General features: G+C 38.6%; 1 protein-coding gene across 2 annotated transcripts; it reads left to right on the top strand.

Moving 5' to 3' along the window:
- Nucleotides 1-424: 424 nt before the first annotated feature.
- On the top strand, nt 425-17,805 carry PLAA (phospholipase A2 activating protein; the record flags this gene model as incomplete). Of its 2 annotated transcripts, XM_079548193.1 has the most annotated exons (14): nt 425-573; nt 2,304-2,497; nt 4,255-4,355; nt 4,448-4,568; nt 4,869-5,036; nt 6,953-7,088; nt 7,618-7,787; nt 8,743-8,900; nt 9,807-10,026; nt 11,792-11,860; nt 13,310-13,381; nt 14,634-14,729; nt 15,719-15,883; nt 17,240-17,805. In XM_079548193.1, 14 exons carry the CDS (start codon nt 425-427, stop codon nt 17,803-17,805), a joined length of 2,385 nt encoding a protein of 794 aa, XP_079404319.1. The 2 variants fall into 2 exon arrangements, with proteins under 2 accessions (XP_079404319.1, XP_079404320.1); XM_079548194.1 differs by lacking the exon at nt 13,310-13,381.
- Nucleotides 17,806-19,343: the final 1,538 nt, after the last annotated feature.

Here is a 19,343-nt window from a genome sequence, read left to right as displayed (position 1 = left end):
CTGCCCTTTCAGAAGCGGGGCACAAAGCAAGAGCGTGCTCAGAGCGGACCGAGTAGGCACAGACCTGTTCCTACGCTGCGGAAGCCCCCTCCCCTCCGCCCCGCGCAGCTACGACGCCTCCTCAGGCCACGGCGGCGGTATCTCAGCAACGGCTCGGCTGCGGCGCTCCGTTATCGCGATACCTAGAAACCTCATTCCCAACACCCGCTGTCAGCAGGGACTACATGTCCCAGAGTGCATCGCGGCGGCGGCACGGCCGCTGCTCTCTCTCTCTGCGGCGCGGCACCTGCTGGGACTTGTAGTTCAGCTCCTCCCGCCGGCGTGTCTGGCGGCATTTCTTCCGGCGCGGTGCAAGGCAGTTTCCGGCAGTAGAGGCGGCGGCGGTTGGGACGGGTGCCGTGTCAGAACGGTCCCACCTTTCGCTATGGCGGGCGACGGCGGCGCCTACCGGCTTCGCTGCTCCCTGCTGGGCCACGAACAAGACGTGCGGGGCATAACGCGAGGTTTCTTCCCCGAGGGCGGCTTCGTGTCCGTATCTCGGGACCGGACTGCCCGGCTCTGGACGCCCGACGGGTGAGTGCTGGAGCGCTCCGCGGCCTGGCGGCCCTTGGCTGGACCGGGGGGTACAGCGGACGCGCACGGCTGGCTGAAGGATCGCTATGGGGAGAGGCGGCTCTGCGGGCTGCTGATGTTGTTGTTCTCAGGGTTATATCGGTGGTGGCTTCTGCGAACGTGGGAGGCTTTAACCGGCTGATGTTCAAAGTGCTTTCTCCTCTCAGGCAGTGTAGAAGTAATCTTAGAAACGTCTCGGTTTTAACAGCGAAGCAGTGTACTTTGAATGTTTTTGAGGGATCTTTGTTTATTCTCCTTGGGCAGACAACACTGTGAGGCTGTCTTGAATGCTGTTCCTGGTTTCTGGCCTCCTCATTTCAAGGAAGGTGGAATCTTCTGGAGGGAGTCCAGCAAAGAGCCACTGGGATGATTTGGGGCCTGGAGGAAAGCCCTTCCTCTTACAGGGAAAGGCTGAGAAACCTTCGACTGCATGGCCTGGAGATTAGGGTGGATCTCATCCCTGTTTGTAAATATCTAGTGCAGAAATTGAATGGGTGGGGCCGGGTTCTTTTGGAGATGCCAAGCAGCAGGACAAGGGATAACAGGCACAAACTGGAACACAGCAAATTCTATGCAAATGTGACGAAAAAGTTCTTTACTTTGAGGAGGACTGAGCAATGGAGCAAACTGCCCAGAGAGGTTGTGAAGTCTGCTTTGTCTGGAGTTGAAGTTGGGACCCATCTGGGTACCTTCCTGGGCAACCTAGCATAGGGAGCTTCCTTTACTGGTGAGGTTGGACTGGATGATCTACAGAAGTCCCTTTCCAGCCCCTACTACGATTGTGATTCTGCGTTGCTGCAAGGTATTTTCCTCAGGGAACAGGTCCTGCAAAGCAGTGTGAGATGATGATGAAGGTGCTGGAGGCAGCAATGAGACCTGCTCAGCTGCTTCTACTTTCAGTTCTGAGAGTACTATGTTCTGAAGTTATTTTCCAGTGGCTTTCTGTGAAGCAGAGGTAGTTGACAGATTTGTGTCAGTGCTCACGTGTGTTTCAGTTGGTGTCTGTAGCCCTGCAGTTGAGATGGAGGACATCTAATTGCACTAAGTGTGGTTTGTTGGGTCTCTTATCATTTCAAGAAGATATTCCAAAATTGCATAGAAATTTATTGCAAGAAAGGAAGTTTCATTCTGACCCCTGATGTCAGAGGGTTGCTAGAAGGAGGTAAGGGGTGATTTACTCAGTAGCGTTCTTTTTCTTTTGAGGTTGTATTATAATGAAAAATCAAGGGTACTGGTTGAATTGGATGTAATGCTTATATGTTCCAATGAACAGATTTTTCAGTCAGCAAGCTTTCTTCATTTATTTAGCCTTTTATTTTGGGTTATACTGGAGTAGATAATTGAGATTTTACACAGGAGACTGTTTCACGAAGGCAAACTGCAACTAATTCTGATTAAATTCTTATTAAATTCCTTCCAGTACCTGAAAGGGAAAGGCTGGAGGGAGTGACTATTCAGCAGGAAATGTATTGGTAGGGCAGGGAGTAGTAGCTTTTAACTAAAAGAAAAAATATGTGGCTTTAAATGTTGCTTTCTGGGTCGGAATGCTGGAGTATAGTTTTCCTCAAAGTTTTTCATCCACAGTAAGCACACTGCAAAGGTTGTTAGTAAGTCTAGAGCTGTTGTAACTCAGCACCTCAGGTAAGTGCTATTTCTATTTTGACACTGGTCTGATTATCGTATATGTTTAGTCTTAACAGGGGATTTACTGAAATGCACTGTATGCGTGGCCACTCAAATTTTGTATCTTGTGTGTGCATCATACCTCCAAGTGACCTCTATCCTCGTGGGCTGATTGCAACTGGTGGCAATGATCATAATATTTGCATTTTCACAATAGACAACACAGCTCCTCTTTACGTCCTTAAGAGTCATAAGAATACAGGTATGTACTCTTTTTTTTTTTTTTTTTTTTTTTTTTTTTGAGTTTGTTACTCAACAAGAAGTTAATGTGATTTATTAGGAAATTGAGTTGAGGTTGTAAAACTCAATTTTGATTTCTTTGATATTTACTATGTGAGCTGTTTGATTATGGCCTCTACAAGCAGCATTCTATAATCTCAATTCACGTAAAGGCAGTTTGATGTAAGGACTTACAAAATTTATGCTGATTGATATTTGAACACTTGATCACAGGGCAATTTACAGAATGTATCCTTTTTATTAAGTTACATTTTTTTAAGAAGCAGTTAATTTAATCCTCTGTGTATTGTGTTAAGCTTAGTTTTGGTGTCTGAGTTCATAGAAGTACAATGAAGCTTCCTGGGATAAACAAACTTGCAGTGCTCATTTTATTTCCTAAGGGAACTGCAGTATTTACTGGTGCTTTAAAAATCTGCTGAATTCTAAAATGTCACTGCAGAAATTCCACCTCCGTAGATAAATCAGTGCAACATGTGACATAAAAACAATATTATGTACCCTTTTTAAGCCATGAAATGAAAGATTCAGCAATCCTTATGTTGGAATGCAAAGGTTTTTGGGTTTTTTTTTCTTGTTTTTTGTTTGTTTGCTTGCATGTTGTGATGTACTATTTCATTATGGAATTCCAGAAGTAAACATTGCAAATCTTGGATGTTCAGGATCTCTTAAGGTCTCTAAGGATTCTGGAGATCAGTTTGGAAACAACCTCAACTGCTACACAACACCAGAAATTTATGTATTTACATTATAAATGACTTGACTTGCCATGATAAAGAAATTAAATAATGTCATTGTGTAGGAAGGTGTGGAATGCCTTACATATTTCATGTGAAATCTGGGCTCAATGAGTAGATAAAAGAACAGTATATTCCCTTCGTGTATATAAAAAGACATGCTGTTATACGAAGCAAGTTGGATTTCCCTACAGAAAGTATTTTTTATAGCAATTTTTATAGTAATGCAAAACATAATTTTTTCTTTTTAAATGTAAAGTCATATTAATTATGACTTTAAATCTGTTTCAGAAGTGGGGAAAAACTGAGACATGACTAACAATAGACGTGAGCAGAATACTATCTAGTTCTGACTGCTGTGAGAAACATAAGGCCCTACTTTCTTTAATGTATTCTCAGATGAATAACATATTCTAACTTAGCTCTTTTTGTATACTTTGAGTAACCCTTATTGCTGCTGTGCCTCTTGAGTTTTATAGCTGTGCATTACTGGAGCATTTGCAGTTTATATTCTTGTTAAATAACTTATTGTATGTCAGTATAATTTCTTGGTGGTAGTATTTTGTCTTCCAAGAAGATGAGCTAAGTATTTTTGGTATGAAAACTTGTATTGTGAGAACGTAAGCTAATAATGTTGGTGAAATCTTGTTTCTCTCTGTAATTGTAAAACTAAATTTTTGCATGAATTCTGTTTCTTGACTAATTATCTGTGCTGTTGGTGAACATATTCTGACTTGAGCTCAAATACTAAACTTAAAATGTAGATATATAAATGACAAAAAGGAGTGAACATCTAAAATGAGATTTGTAAGCAGTTCCTTTCTAGGTGGCTATCAACTCCATTTCTGCTTAATTTTTCTCCAAGCTCCTCAGTGATAGCTATGCTGCTAATGCCAAATTTATCTCCTTAAATAATTTAAAAGTACTGGCATAAGATTTGTGACAATACAGGTAACGCTGTTGTTAATCTGAAAATACATTTCAGTTTGCAGCCTTTCTTCTGGGAAATTTGGCACGCTATTAAGTGGATCATGGGATACAACTGCCAAAGTCTGGTTGAATGACAGATGTATGATGACATTACAGGTATGAAGTTACTCTGCATGAATATAAAATAGGTACTGAATTTTACTTTAACAAGTTTAACAGTGTTGTGGGGTTGTTTTTGTTTTTTTCAGGGTCACACAGCTGCAATATGGGCAGTAAAAATACTGCCTGAACAGGGATTAATGTTGACGGGTTCAGCTGACAAAACTATTAAACTGTGGAAGGCAGGCAGATGTGAAAGAACTTTCACTGGTAAATATTGCTGCAGATGGTAATTTAATCAAGGTCATACACTTTATTAAAAACAGGGAAAATATAATCAGAAACCACTAAGACTTCTGTAAATTAAACGATTTTTAGGCAGGATTTTAACAATCTCTTGAGTTGTATACTCATTCTATCTTATTCTATCATAACTATCCCATTACTTTTAAAAGACTCAAATTTCTTTCAGTGCTTCTATAATGAAAATTGGTTGCCAGGATACAGATGTGAGTTAAATAGAAATAGTGTACTGCTGGTAATTGAAAAAGATTTATTTCTTCTACACAGGACATGAAGATTGTGTAAGAGGTTTAGCTATTCTCAGTGAAATGGAATTCCTTTCGTGCTCTAATGATGCTAGTGTTCGAAGATGGCATATCTCTGGCGAGTGTCTGCATGTATATTATGGACATACAAACTATATATACAGCGTATCTGCCTTCCCTCACTGTGAAGGTAAGTTTATCTTTCGTGACTATTAGCCAGCACAATTCCAAAATGAAATGGCAAAGTAGGCAGTCTGTAGCTTTATGAAATTGCCATAACCGAAAAACTCAGTATTGAATTTGTTTGTACATTTTTCAATTTGCTTTTTTTTTTTTTTTTTTTTTAACTCCAAACCATGTCTTCTGCGGAATTGATCTGATAGCAAATAAGATGAAAGTTCATAGGCAGGAAACTTTGATAAAGCCATGCACAAAATTACCATCCAGATAGCAGTACTGAAATACAAATGGCTGTGGAGAACTTAAATAGCATGCATGGCTTAGCAGTTTGAGGTTACATACATTTCAGTGAATAAGGAATTAATAGGAATGTCAGGAAAGGGTTGTGGTCCATGGCTCAATGTCAAGGAAGAGGCTGGGAGTGAGTGGTGAGTGGTCCATCTTGGAACCAGTACTCTTCAACTTCTCTGTCAGTGACACAGATAATGGGATCAACTGCACCCTCGGCAAATTTACTGATGATAGCAAGCTGAATGTTCCAGCTGACATAGCAGAAGGAGCAGATACTGCCAGAGGGACCTTGATAAACTCACGTGAAACTAATGAGATTCACAAAAGCAGACTGCAAGGTTTTGCACTTGGTAATCTTAGCTATGTATCCGAGATGGGAGAAGAATTTCTTGAGAGTGGTTTTGCTGAGAAGGACTTAAGTGTTCTGGTGGACAAAAAACAAGAGCCAGCGGTGTGCAGGCCAACAGTATCCTAGGCTGCATCATAAGAGGGGTGGCCAGCAGGGCAGGATGGAGATTGTCACACTGTAGTCTGACCTATGTGGCCCCATTTGAAGTATTGCACCCAGGTCTGGTATCCCCCACACAGGAAAGATGTTGAGCTTGTGCAGAGGGTCCAGAGGAGGGCCATGAAGATGACCCAAGTGCTAGAGCACCTCTCCTGTGAAGACAAGCTGACAGAGCTGTGCTTGTTCAAGCTGGAGAAGAGAAGGCTGTGGGGAGACCTCATTGAGGCCTGCCAGTATTTAAACAGAGCTTATAAATGGGAGGAAAACAAACTTTTTACATGAGTAGTTAGTGATAGGACAAGGGGGAATGGTTTTAAACTAAAGGAGGGGAGATTTAGATTTTCACTGAGAGGATGGTGAGGTGCTGGCACAGGCTACACAGAGAGGTTCTGGATACCTCATTCCTGTAGCTATTCATGGCCAGGTTGGATGGGGCCCTGAGCAATCTGATCTGGTACTTGATGTAATGGTTGGCACCCCTGCAGCAAGTGGTTTTGAACTTGGTCCTCGATGTTCTCCAATCAAGCCATTCTGTGATTTCAAAGTATCTTAGAAATAGTTTAGATCAACGATTTTATGTATGCAGTGCATGCATGTTTTAAGATTGAGAAGTTTGGAAGTTCAGAACTAACTATTGCAGACAGCTGAAAAATAAATTCAGTCAATGAACTTTGTTTGCTGTATGAAGTATTTGTTAATCAGATAAAGTGGCTGTGTATCTCAAATCTCTTCTGCACCAAAACTCCTCATAAGAGGACATGCCTGAAGTTAGATTTTGGTTTTTGAGCGGGCTTTATGCATGTTTACTGAAATAGCAGCCTGACCTTGAAAAAATCTGATAGTTATAACAACAGTCATGCTCTGGAAACTCTAAAACAAAGCAGTTATAATTTCAAGTTCTTTGTTTAAACTCTTGGAAGGAGAAAGCAATCTTGAGTTGCAAACAACTGTTTTTTCCCTGTCTGGCTGCTCAGCCTGCAAGTTATTCTCTTTTTTTTTCTTTTGACCAGACAACTATGTAGTGACTTTTGATGTTATAATTCTTAGATAACGAGTTGTAGAGAGGCACCTACTAACATAGTATGCTAAAAATCAGCTTTAAAAGCTTTTGTATTTTTCCTTTTCAGATTTTGTAACTACTGGAGAAGATAGATCTCTTAGAATCTGGAAGCAAGGGGAATGCATTCAAACAATCAGACTCCCAGCTCAGTCTGTATGGTGCTGCTGTGTGTTAGACAATGATGACATTGTAGTTGGTGCAAGGTATCCACGTCTTATTCTCAGTGTATTTCCAGACTTAGATCTGAAAAACCCCAGGTGAAATGGTGTGCATTCCTCTGATTATCATTTCCCACTATATTTAAAAATACAGCTGTGAAGATGCATGTAGAAATTAAATTTGTGTGCTGTGTTTCAGCCAAAAGGTTGATATGATATAAAGGTTGATATTTTGCATTGATATGCAAAATGCAGAGGTAAAAAGAATTCTTTGGGAATGTGGTAATACTGAGACTATACTGTGTGAATAGCACATTTGATAGGCATATCCTACTTTGGCTTGTATTGTGGAGTTTCAAGGTAACTTTTGTAAGTCCTGTAGACCTTTTTTAGAATAAGAGCAAACTAATAAAAAAAAAAAAAAAAAGGGGTGGGGTGGGGTGGGGTTAGGGGGGCAGGGGAAGAATTGCTGGAAATAATTGTGGTTTATCATGATGTAGAAGTCACTGTCAGAATATATGTAGTTTTGATATTTAATATACTATTTTTCTTTGCATGTTTTCTCTGCATTCAGTGATGGAATCATAAGGGTATTTACAAAGTCTTTGGAAAGAACAGCAAGTGCTGAAGAGATACAGGCCTTTGAGAATGAGCTTTCCCAAACATCCATTGACCCTAAAACTGGTGATTTAGGAGATATTAATGCTGATGATCTTCCTGGAAGAGAACACCTTAAGGATCCTGGTAAGTTATGTACAATTCTGTTATGTTAGAGGTGCCTCCAGATCTTGATTCTGATATACTGAAACTTTCCATCCATTCCAAATAAAGGTTTGAATCACTTTCAGTAGAATCGCTAAAGAAGAAAGCTTGATTTTGTTCTGCTTTCCTTGCACTGATTCTTTTGTTGGCAAGACTGGAGCTGTAAATATTTCTGTATGTGTGTGTATTTTTTGTATACTAAAAAGGTGAAAAATAAATATTCTGCAAAATAATTCAGAAAAAGCTGGCTTTCAGTATGCTGCAGTGTGTTGAGGATGTTCTGGATCTACTATGCTAGCTATAGCAAAAATAAAAGAGACAGCCATATAACTTTCAAAAGGATTGCTAAGTTTCCCTCCCCTCCCCCTAAGAACAAATTAAAAATAAAAAAGATTACATTCTAGCTCTCAGCTTGAAAAACAGTTCTGCTCAATCAACTGGAGTGTACACGTTCCAAGTGCTGAGGAGGTTACTGAGGAAAGTAGAGGGAGAAGTGGTAGTTAAGATTACTCTTAAATATGCAAATACTTTTTCCCAGGTGGATGAGTCAGTGACTTATGCTGTCAATTCTAACCAGCAAGTTGTATAAGTCTTAGAATCATATAAAGCTTCCTATCTTTTTAAACCATGAGAGAATATCACCTTTCTTAATTGTGACCTCCCTGGGAAAATGGTGAACTTTTGAAATACTTAAGGACTGCTTATGCAACTGTCTGGTGGAATATAACATTTCTATAACCATAAACTGCTATTGTCAGGTATTCTGCTATTTTTGTTGCAGCATTTACTATCTAGTTTTCTGTGTTGTGACTTCAAATCTTGGACTAGTTCTTCATCTTTGTAATTGAGTTCTATGTTACACTTTCTCTTTCTTAAAGTAAATTTTATTTTTAAATTTCTTAAATTTCTTTAATCTGTTAAATATTCATGCCTGCAGGAACAAGAGATGGACAGACACGGCTGATTAAAGATAATGGGAAAGTTGAAGCATATCAGTGGAGTGTTAGTGAAGGAAGATGGATAAAGATTGGTGAGGTTGTTGGCTCTTCAGGAGGCATACAACAAACATCTGGAAAAGTTTTATTCGAAGGAAAAGTATGTACAACATTTAATAGGCTTTATTCCTTTTTAAGTTAAACGCTGGATTTCGCATTAGAGAAAAAAAGATTCTGATCACGACTTAAGTATAATACAGATTAAAAAATAGGAATTTATTCATTTATTTTTCTTTTTGCACATTTTTGATTTAATAAAACTTACAGGTAGGACTGTTAGGTTCTGTTCTACTTTTGAAATGCATTTTGTAAAATCAGCAAACAAATTGAAGTTACTTTGCAGGAAGGCCACCTGCCAGCTAGTAACAAAAGAATCAAAATCTCTACCATTTATTACTACTACACGGAAAAGTTACATATAACTGCCTTTGCAAAGAGAGAGAAGCTTGTAGTGTGTAACATTGGGTCCATCTGAAATTCTAAGTCCCAGATTTTCCCTGTCTTTTTTTTTTTTTTTTTAACTTTGGAACGTAAAGATGGGTAATCTGAAAAGTAATCATTTCATTTACTGAAGCATACACAGAAAAATTTCTGCATAGCAAAGAACTTTCTCTTGTATGTTTTAAGAAATCATGGGGCTCTATTCTTTTCTAGTAGTAGTGTGTTTTTCGTCCTGATGTTTTTTTCAGCTGCCTGTCTGCCCTATACCTTCACAGTCAGTCAGAGCTGTCTGTGAGTTATTTTATAATATATGATGACAGTGTATGTACAGGTATATTGTTCTTGCCTGGTTTTGTCAAAATACAGAATTATGGAAAATGTAGGGTATAGTTATACATAAGCTCCAACAAGTATGAGACTATGCGACTACTGTTGATACAATCTGCAAGTTGCAGTTTTAAAGTTTTTCAGCTTAGGCCTGGACCACTATCAGTCTGTATTTGATGTCTTTATGCAAAAAAAGTGCTGACAAGTGCCTCATTTGTTTTTGTTTTTATTCATATAGGAATATGACTATGTTTTCACTGTTGATGTAAATGAAAGTGGTCCTTCCTACAAACTGCCATATAACATTTCTGATGATCCTTGGCTGACTGCATATAACTTCCTGCAAAAGAATGATCTAAATCCAATGTTTCTGGATCAGGTGGCCAAATTTATTATAGACAACACTAAGGGGCAAGCACCGTTGAATACAAATACTGAATTTTCAGACCCGTTTACAGGTAAAAAACAAAACTTGGGCACAATCAAGAAGTTAAGCATCTGAGATAAAGATGTGTACTTCTAAATATTCTTGGTATGCTCTGATGTTTTCTCTAAGTACATTCCATCACAAGGCTAGGGCATGAACTTAGTAGAATGGCTTAGAGCATTATGTATTCTATAATGCTGTTGTAAGCCAGCTATGCTTACCTGGTATTGTAGGTCACTTTACATGCAGACTTGAGAGTTGCAGAATCGTTGAAGCTTGAAGAGATCTCTAGAGATTACCATGTCTAACAGGGGGAGCCAATTTGCTCAGGACCACATCTACATGGCTCCTGAATACTTCCAGCATGAGACATTCCACAGCCTCTCGGGGCAACTGCTTAGTCATGTGCACAACTGAAAAGTGTTTCCTGGTGTCCAAACAGAACTTCCTGTGTTTCAGTTTGTTTTTTTACTGGGCATCCCTTGGAAGATACTGTACTTCTTGTCTTTGCATCCTGTGGCTCCTGATTCTCTTTCTCTGATATGTCAATCTCCCTTGTATTGGGGATCTCAGAACTAGCCACAGTACCCCAGGGGCAGCTTCCTCAGTGCTGAGTGGAGAGGAAGGCTCACCTCTCCACCTGCTGTCAGAAGTTTGCCAAGTTAGCCCAGGATGCCATTAGTCATCTTTGCAGTATAGTCATATTGCTGACTCATAAACAGCTTGGTGTCCACTAGGACTGTGACGTCCTTTTCTGCCAAGTTGCTTTTTAGTAGTCCCTAGCACATACTGGTGCCTGGAGTTGTTTCTCTCCAGGTGCAGTGCTTTGAACTTTTCCTTCTTGAATTTCAAGAGGTTCCTGCTTAGCTAAGTCCCCTTAGGTGGTAAGACAACTAGCCCTCTGGATATCAGCCACTTTTAGCATTTTGTTGTTAATGTACCATCAGCAAATCTACACTGTACTACATCATCCAGGTCATTAACAAAGGTGTGAAAGAGGATTAGGTCCAATAACTGACATGTAAGGTCTGTTGCCACTTAGTAGCTTCTAACTAGATGTTGTGCCACTGATGTCACCCTCATGACATGTTTTCATGTCCATCTCACTGATCATCAAGACTTCAATGTCCTAGTTCTTGCACTTGTTTCCTGTCCTCAAATGATGGAGGACATGGCACAGATAGATCTGACAAGAAGCTTATAAAATCTGTGAGGTTTTTGTCAGAGCGAATCTTTGAACAAAATGTTAATCAAGCCAGCTATATCTTTTTTTAGTCTAATCTTTCTTTTTTAATGTAAGAAAATCCAGCTTTTTATCCAATTGGGCTAACAGTGGCCAGATTGTATTAAGGCAATGGATAAAATACAAAAATTTAACTGGAGAGAGAAATGAAACTGAGTAAGATAAGTAAGTAACTCCTTGTCCGGAAGAAAATGAAAACTATTATTTTTAGTTTATTAAAAAGCGTGTTTAAAAGTTAATTACTCAACAGCTGAACTTTGTTAATTGATTACGTCCTCTCTGTTGCTTTACAAACTAACCCACTATTCAAATAGTTCCACAAAGTTGTAGGTAGGAACAAAATGTCATGAAAATAACTAAGCTAAGTCTTTTTTTTTTTTCCTTGCAGTGAACTAGAAATTATTTTAGAGGCCATCAATCAGATTCAGATGCATCTCATGGAAATGACTTATTGTGGCATTATGACAAATTTGATGTTTGCCTTCATTTTTCAGTTGCATCTGTCTGAAAATACTGATACTTTACTAACACCAAGGTATGTATGTTTCACTAGGTGCTGGGCGTTATGTTCCAGGCTCTACATCTCTGTCAAATACAGCCCCTGCAGCAGATCCATTTACAGGTAATATAATATTAATAAACTTTACTGTATTTTGTCTTGCCAGTGTTCGGTTAGAGTTTGTTTGGCTCCTGAGTCCTGTTTCTTCCTCTCCTCCACTTGGGGTAGCACTGTGGGGCAGTTGATTGATTGTGTGGAGCCTGTCCAGCTCTGTTTAGCATAGGAGAAAGCCCTTTGCTTGTCTGGTCTGCCTTGCATCACTCTGTCCTCTACAGCAAAGCAGTCAGATATTAAATGCCATGTTTTGCCAATCTTATAGCCATGGCCAGCTCAGGATCGGGCATTTTCATAGAAGACTTTTCTTTTTTCTCATTATCTCTTTATTCTCTTTATGTGAATATTACTGGTATCTATATATGCTAAATTTTAGATTCTAATCCTTCCTCTTATAGCTTAAAATCCTTCTCATTTGTAATAAGCCTGTTTGTAAAGAAATCTCATCCTGCCTAGTAGCTCTTGATCCTCAGAGAAGGGTCACGCAGTCATAGACCTTCCCTCAAAGCTCTCTAACTACTTTTAATGCTCTGCAAGTCTTTCTTGGCAGCATCACTGATGTGTAGGTCGAAGAATAGCAGGGGTTAAAGTATGAGGGCCAGGCAAGCTGTGGCAGTCCCTCTGACATCCTGTATCCTGACTCCCGGCAAACAACAAACCTCCCAAGAAAATAGGTCAGATCAGTAGATAGGTGGCTTAGTGACCTGCTGGAAGAAATCTCATCCCTTCTGCTTTCCATTCCCTGTTTTTGTACATGCTAGCTACACTTTCAGCTGGCTCTGATGCATCCTATTCTGTGTGTTTGTCCTCATCACTGCCAAGTATATTTGTCCATGTGGAGCAGAAGCCTTCCTGCTCTTGCTTGAAGTTAAAGCATTTCCCATCTTGACAGTCCTCCTCCATACCCTCTCTACTGTGGTCTCCAGCTGTCCCTCTTCCCTTTTTTTTTTTTTTTTTTTTTTTTTTTTGTGTCTCAGTTTTTCATTTCTAAAAACCTTGACTGTCTCCTGAACTCTGCTGGTGGTTCATGGCTTTGGCACCTGACTACTTGGCACCACATTCAGAACCTACCGTCCTTCAGGAGAGGCCATCGCTGCCTCAGGCAGAGGGAGAAGGCAGGCCTGGGTAACAGCCTCGAGCTCTTAATGGTCACAGCGAGTTGTACCAAGGGGTTTGGCATCCGTGGTGCCAGAGAAACTGCCTGAATTTTACTGAATAGTCACTTAGCTTTGAGTGGCCATCACTGCCACCAGCACTACCCTCACACACATATATATATAGAGAGAGAGAGGAAAAAAAAGGTCTGTAAGTTTCAAGAAGAGTTAGAGGACTTTTTTCTAATTTTGTCAGTGCAAAATAATACTCTTAGTAGTGATATTTCAAAACTACCAATTAAAGCACATATACACTACCTCTTTGCCAGTGGTGGTGATGAAAAAGTTTAACCTCTCCATTCAGGTGCTGGTCGCTATGTTCCTGGTTCAGCATCAAATGCAGCAGCTCTAGAGGGTGGGCATGATCCATACACAGGTAAGAGTGAGGCCTGCCATGTAAAGAGCATTGCTGATCTTCTTCTTTGGTTGTTTTGATGTGGATTCCATGCTGTTATAAATTTTATATTTAAGCATTACAAGCAGATTAAAACTGCTTATATTTCAGAAATTATTAAAAAAAACAAACAACAACAAAAAAAAAAAACCAAGGGGAATAAAGCCTTCTTTTACACTTAGGAATTGTAGAATACCCTGAGTTGGAGGGGACCCACAGGGATCATCAAATCCAATTCCTGTTTCTGCACAGGACCACCCAAAATTCAAACCCTGTGTCTGAGAGTATTGTCCAAACACTCCTTGAACTCTAGCAGCTTGGGGCCTTGAGCACTGTGCTGGGAAGCTTGATCACACTCTGGTGAAGAACCTGACCCAGCCTGACCCTCCTCTGATACAGCTGCATGCAGACTTGTATGAGTGTAGTCTGCAAACTCTTGTTCGTCAGTGACTAAATTGCATAGTCAGTGGTGGTGGCTATGTTGAAAAAGAGTGTTTTGTTGCTGAGAATTTGCTCTATTAAACAGTGTTTTCTTGTGCTCTTTGCATCTGTTGTAGTTTTCATGGAAATAAGCACAAACCATTCCTTTTGGAGTGACCATGCTGTAGTGCCACATGCACAGAAGCTTTATAATATACATTAGGAATCTGCTTATTGAGAAAATTCTTGGTGTGCTGGCAGCTGTTGCACAAAGTAATAAATATATGCAGTTTTAGTGGAAATTATACAATGTAATCTATCAGTTCATCTGTGATTCTAGAAAATCATAAAGCTTTTTATTAATATTGTGATGTTGGTTTACTCTTGCATGTGATGTAACTTGGTCATATCTGCAGATTTAGATCTCTGCCTATTTATTATGAAAATAATGAGGAGCAGGAGAAGCTTTTATTCTAAAGCCAGAGAATTTTCATGCCTTAATTGCATTATCAATTCCTATGACTGTATTTTTGTTTCAATGTAATTCAGGTATCACATAAAAATTCGTACTTAACAAATTTGTCATAGGGGGAAGAACAGCTTGTGAAGGATTGTTTCAGGTTTTAACCCTTGCACATAAAATGTGCATAAAACAATGTAAAGAAAGACAGCTATTGCTTAAGCATTAAGGTTTTTATAAAAAAAAAAAAAAAAATGTCTGAGTGGTGAACAGTGGGAAAGTCTTATTGGTAGGGTAATAATCTGTATCAGATGCTTTGGTATGCTGTTAAACTTCTCATTTTTGTTTATGTAGGAATGGGTGCCTACCAATCAGCTGAAGCTGAAAACATTTATTTTCCTAAGAAGGATGCTGTCACCTTCGACCAGGCCAATCCTACACAGATTTTGGGTCAGTATTTTAATTTCAAGGATTTTTTTTTTCATCTTTTTAAAAGAAATAACTTTTTTTTTCCTTCAAAAATCTAAATATTTCCAATAGTTTTCCTCCTCTTTCTCAGTTTTGACCTTTTAAAATTAAAGTAATTGCTTTAATGGTGAATGTATTAGGAGGCTTAGAAAGGGGAGTAAACTTCAGAAGAATTCCTATCTAATGCAGATTGTTTTTTTTTTCTTTCTCCTGCTGTCTGCTTTCGTTCGGTGTTTTGTTTACAAAGCTGGTACATCTGAGCACTGAGATTTTTTTTTCTCCTAGCTGCTGGGTATGTGGGTCATATGCAATCCCTTTCCAGTTTTGCTTATGAAAGTTTTAAAAGCACTAGACACTAGTACAGTGTAATCTGCGCTATGTTGAAGGTGTTCTGTAGTTTCATAGAGTCGTCTCTTCTGTGTTTAATCAGAACATTTTGCGGTACAGAAAATGATACACAGTGTTTAGTAGTAATGCACACTTCTGATGAATATTGCTGTTGTCTTTTTCTGTTTATCCATCCATATTCTTGTTCTGTAATGTAACATAATCTCACAATTCCACAGAATCTCTACTTGTCTCTTTTTTTTTTTTTACAGTATGTTCTTGTAGAGTGCCTTAACGCAGTTATGAGTTTTGTAAAACCAGTTTGTATTCACGCTGTAGGAAAATACAGTACCTGGTTCAAACATCTCCAGATTAAAATTATTTTATTCAAATCTTTTTCATTTCTTCTGCATCTTTGCTTGCACGTAGGCTAAAATGTGAGTTCTGAACCAGCACTATAGTATTAAGGAGGCTTGATAGTAATATTTGTTGTGATGATTGAAATTAGAAACCTGAAATTGTGAGAAGTAATGTTCTTAAATGATCACAGCAGTTGTAGCTTCTTCAGTAAAATACTGCAAATCCAGTTTTTTGTAAAGAGTTTTGTTAAGCTGAAAATTATACCTCTTCAATTGGTCTTACAGGTAAACTAAAGGAACTTAATAGCAATGCTGCTGAAGAACAGAAACTTACAGAAGATGACTTGATAATCCTGGAAAAGTTACTGTCTGCAACATGCAATACCTCTGCAGAAATGCCTACAGCACAACAAATGCAAACTTTATGGAAAGCGATTAACTGGCCGGAAGGTAGACATTTGTGATTATTTTTTTATATTGTTGTCTCATCAGTACTTCACTATGAACCAGAACTCTTGTTAATGCTGGAAGTTACAAAGTCTGTCCCGAAGAGTTTATAACTCAGACAGGACCCAGTGGAGAACATAACAGGGGTAGCAGCATGAACAACAGAACTGTTAATTAGTTGTCAGATGGTTGCTGGCACAACAACAAAGGTAAAAGAGAAATTTGATACAAACATCAGTCACAGTTATTTCCTTAGTAGAGCTTCTTCAAGAAGCTCTGAGGCCTGTTAGGAAATAAAGCAAAGTTAGAGTTCTATCAAATGAGAGGTAAAATTATGGAAATGAGTTGTATTTAAATACATGTGAATATATATCACAAAACGTCTTCTATGTAATATGATGGGAGTTACTGAAGTTAGGTCATGCAGTCTGCATTAGTTAAATGGCATTCTGAATGAATGAATGCAAGTGGAGTGATACAATGTCATTAGATAACATTGTCAGTACTGATGACTGGCTGGAAAGACTATCTTGTTTGTGAACATATATCCTGGAAGAATTGGATACATTACATATACAAATACCTAAACATGCAATGTTTAAGATGAACTGCTTTCTTAAAATGAGTCTTAAAAGCTTATTAACAGGAAAAATACTTTTTTTAATTGAAAACTGCTTACAGTATAGAACTGTGAGCTGTTATGGCTAATGTCTGTGTACGTTACAGGAAGTCTGATATCATGTGTTAATTTTACAGTTACTGCATATCTGTGGGGAAAAAATGCACAGTGAGTTGCTAAGCAGGTTCAATTTCCTTGATATGGGTGTAAGCTTAGGATACTGGTAACAGAGCTTAGGAGCCAAACATATTTGAAATTTAGGGAAGTTGAGAGGGAAGTATTGAACAAACTGTAAATATAGGTTCCTTATAGTGGTACATAGTTACGTAGCTAATCAGTTGAATGTATTTTATTTTTCTTCTGAACTATATGTAAGAGTTGAAGTTGGCCTAAAAACAACCTTGCTTTTCCTGCAATCAGTTCTGTATCTATTCTAAACTCTGAGATACAGCACGAAGACAAATGGTGATGGTATCTGCGTATTCAGTCATTGGGAAGCTTTGAGAAACTCTGTGGAGTCTATCCTAACTTAAGCAGCATAAATATATATATGTATATTTATATCTTATATATAAAAAGCCATTAATGACATATATATATACATATAGTTTATATATTAAATGTTAGTGTGTTCCCAAAGTTAGGGATTTAAAAGTGTCTGCTACTGAAGCAAACTCACCAGCATGTTCACACCTAATGCAAATATTTTAATACTGAAACATATTTTTCTTGTTTCTTAGATATTGTCTTCCCAGCCCTTGACATTCTTAGATTGTCTGTCAGGCATCCCATTGTGAATGAGAACTTCTGTGGTGAAGAGGCTCACGTGCAATTTATTCATCTCCTCCTCAAATTTTTGAACCCTCAAGGAAAGCCAGCAAACCAGCTGTTGGCACTTAGAGCTCTTTGCAATTGCTTTGTCAGCCAAGCAGGCCAGAAGCTCCTGATGGAACAGAGGGATGAAATAATGACACAAGCAGTAGAAGTGAAATCAGGCAATAATAAGAATGTCCACATTGCACTTGCAACACTGACATTGAACTATGCTGTATGTTTACATAAAGTGAACAACATTGAGGGCAAAGCTCAATGTTTATCAGTTATCAGCACAGTTATGGAAGTTGTTAAAGATCTTGAAGCTGTTTTTAGACTCCTTGTGGCTCTGGGAACACTAATCAGTGATGATAAAAATGCTGTGCAATTAGCTAAGTCTCTTGGAGTTGACTCTCAAATAAAGAAGTATGTGTCTGTGTCAGAACCAGCTAAAGTAAAGGAATGCTGTAGGTTTGTTCTTAATCTGTTGTAATTGTTTTACTTAGCACTTGAGCAACACACCGTATACAGAAGAACGTATGCTTTTGTTCATATTTTGTGACAGAATATAATGGAGAAAATACTGTGGATGACTTAAACTTGATTTATTGTGAAGTATGGAGCAAATAAAACTTTTCACTCTCTTCCCTTGACTACTTTTCTGAAGTCTACTATGCAGAGCTGTTTCAGAAAGCCCTTCTGTTGTAGCTCAGATCAAAGTAGATCATCAAGTCAAAAAGTCTCATTCCTTAAACATTATCTAGACAGAAATGTAATGTAAGAGATGGTTGTGATCCAGAGATGCCAGCTCCCTCACCCGACCATGTTTCCACATTTCAGTGCAATGACTGTTTCTTGACTATGCTGTTTGCCAGCAGAGAAAGGGTCCTGATGATAGAGGGTCTGTTGAATAGTGCTTTTTACCAACTTGTTAATTAACACTGACTATACTAACTGGTAAAATATGATGGTAAGGAAGTGACATGCACATGATTTCCAGCATCTTTTTTCCACTTCTTTTAAAACTTGGGTATCTTCTATCCTGTGTGGTTTTTTTTGTTTTTTTTTTTGTTTTTTTTTTTTAAATCTAGAATTAAGTGACTTTGAAGAGTGGAATCTTGAACTGCTATATAGACAGTGCTTCAGTGGTAAATATTTGTCAGTTTACAAAATTGCTTAAACAAGCTTCTTAGATTAACTTCTACTGATTTATAGCAAAACTCTTACTTCAAAATGTGTTAGAATGCATTAGATGATAAAAATGAGACTATTTTAAGAGAATGGGGGAGGAACTTAAATGAAAGTAATGTGATAGGCAATAGCAGAAACCAGTGAAGTCAAATTTTATGAAGTGATTTCATAAAAATCACTGTGGTGTCTTTGAAAAGGGGAATTTACAAGTTCCTCCTTGTGTTTGTGTGGAAATCTTGCTTTCCAACATTTTCTTGTTGCTCCTTAATCTATCACTGCTCACCTATGAAAAGAGCCTGTCCCCAAAACTCTTACACATCTGCCCTTTAGATATTCGTAAGCAGTGATAGGATCTTTCCTTGGTCTTATCTCCTCCAGGGTAAAGAGAACCATGTCTCTGCCTTTCCTTGTACAGGAAATTTGTCAGGCTCCTAATCAGCTTCACAGATCCTAGTGATAGTTCTGTTACCCTGTGCCTGCTGGGGAATGAAAAACTGCAGAACTCCCACACATGTGCCACTGTTGTTTAGAGCTAGGATGGCCAAAGTTCAGTGTGACTTTAAAATAAGTAATTATATTACCAGAATGGAAATCATTAAAAAAAGGTCAAGTTTTTCCGGCACAGGAGTTCTTCATTGCAATACATGTCTGCATCATCTATGCCAGATTTTGTGACCAAGAGCTCTCACTTTTTCTGCTCCATCTCAGCTCAACTGCGTTGTGTTTCCAGCAAACTTGTTTGTCAGATGAGTACACATTCTCAGCTCCATAGCTGCATGCATCCTGCTGCAATTCTGATGAATTTTCAGATACATACAATCACAAACAGCCTTGATCAGG

This window comes from Tetrao urogallus (genome assembly GCF_951394365.1).
Source record: "Tetrao urogallus genome assembly, chromosome: Z".
In the NCBI taxonomy this organism is placed as follows: Eukaryota; Metazoa; Chordata; class Aves; order Galliformes; family Phasianidae; genus Tetrao; species Tetrao urogallus.
The sequence above is the reverse complement of the archived record's forward strand: the minus strand, read 5'-3'. Positions and strand labels throughout refer to the sequence as shown.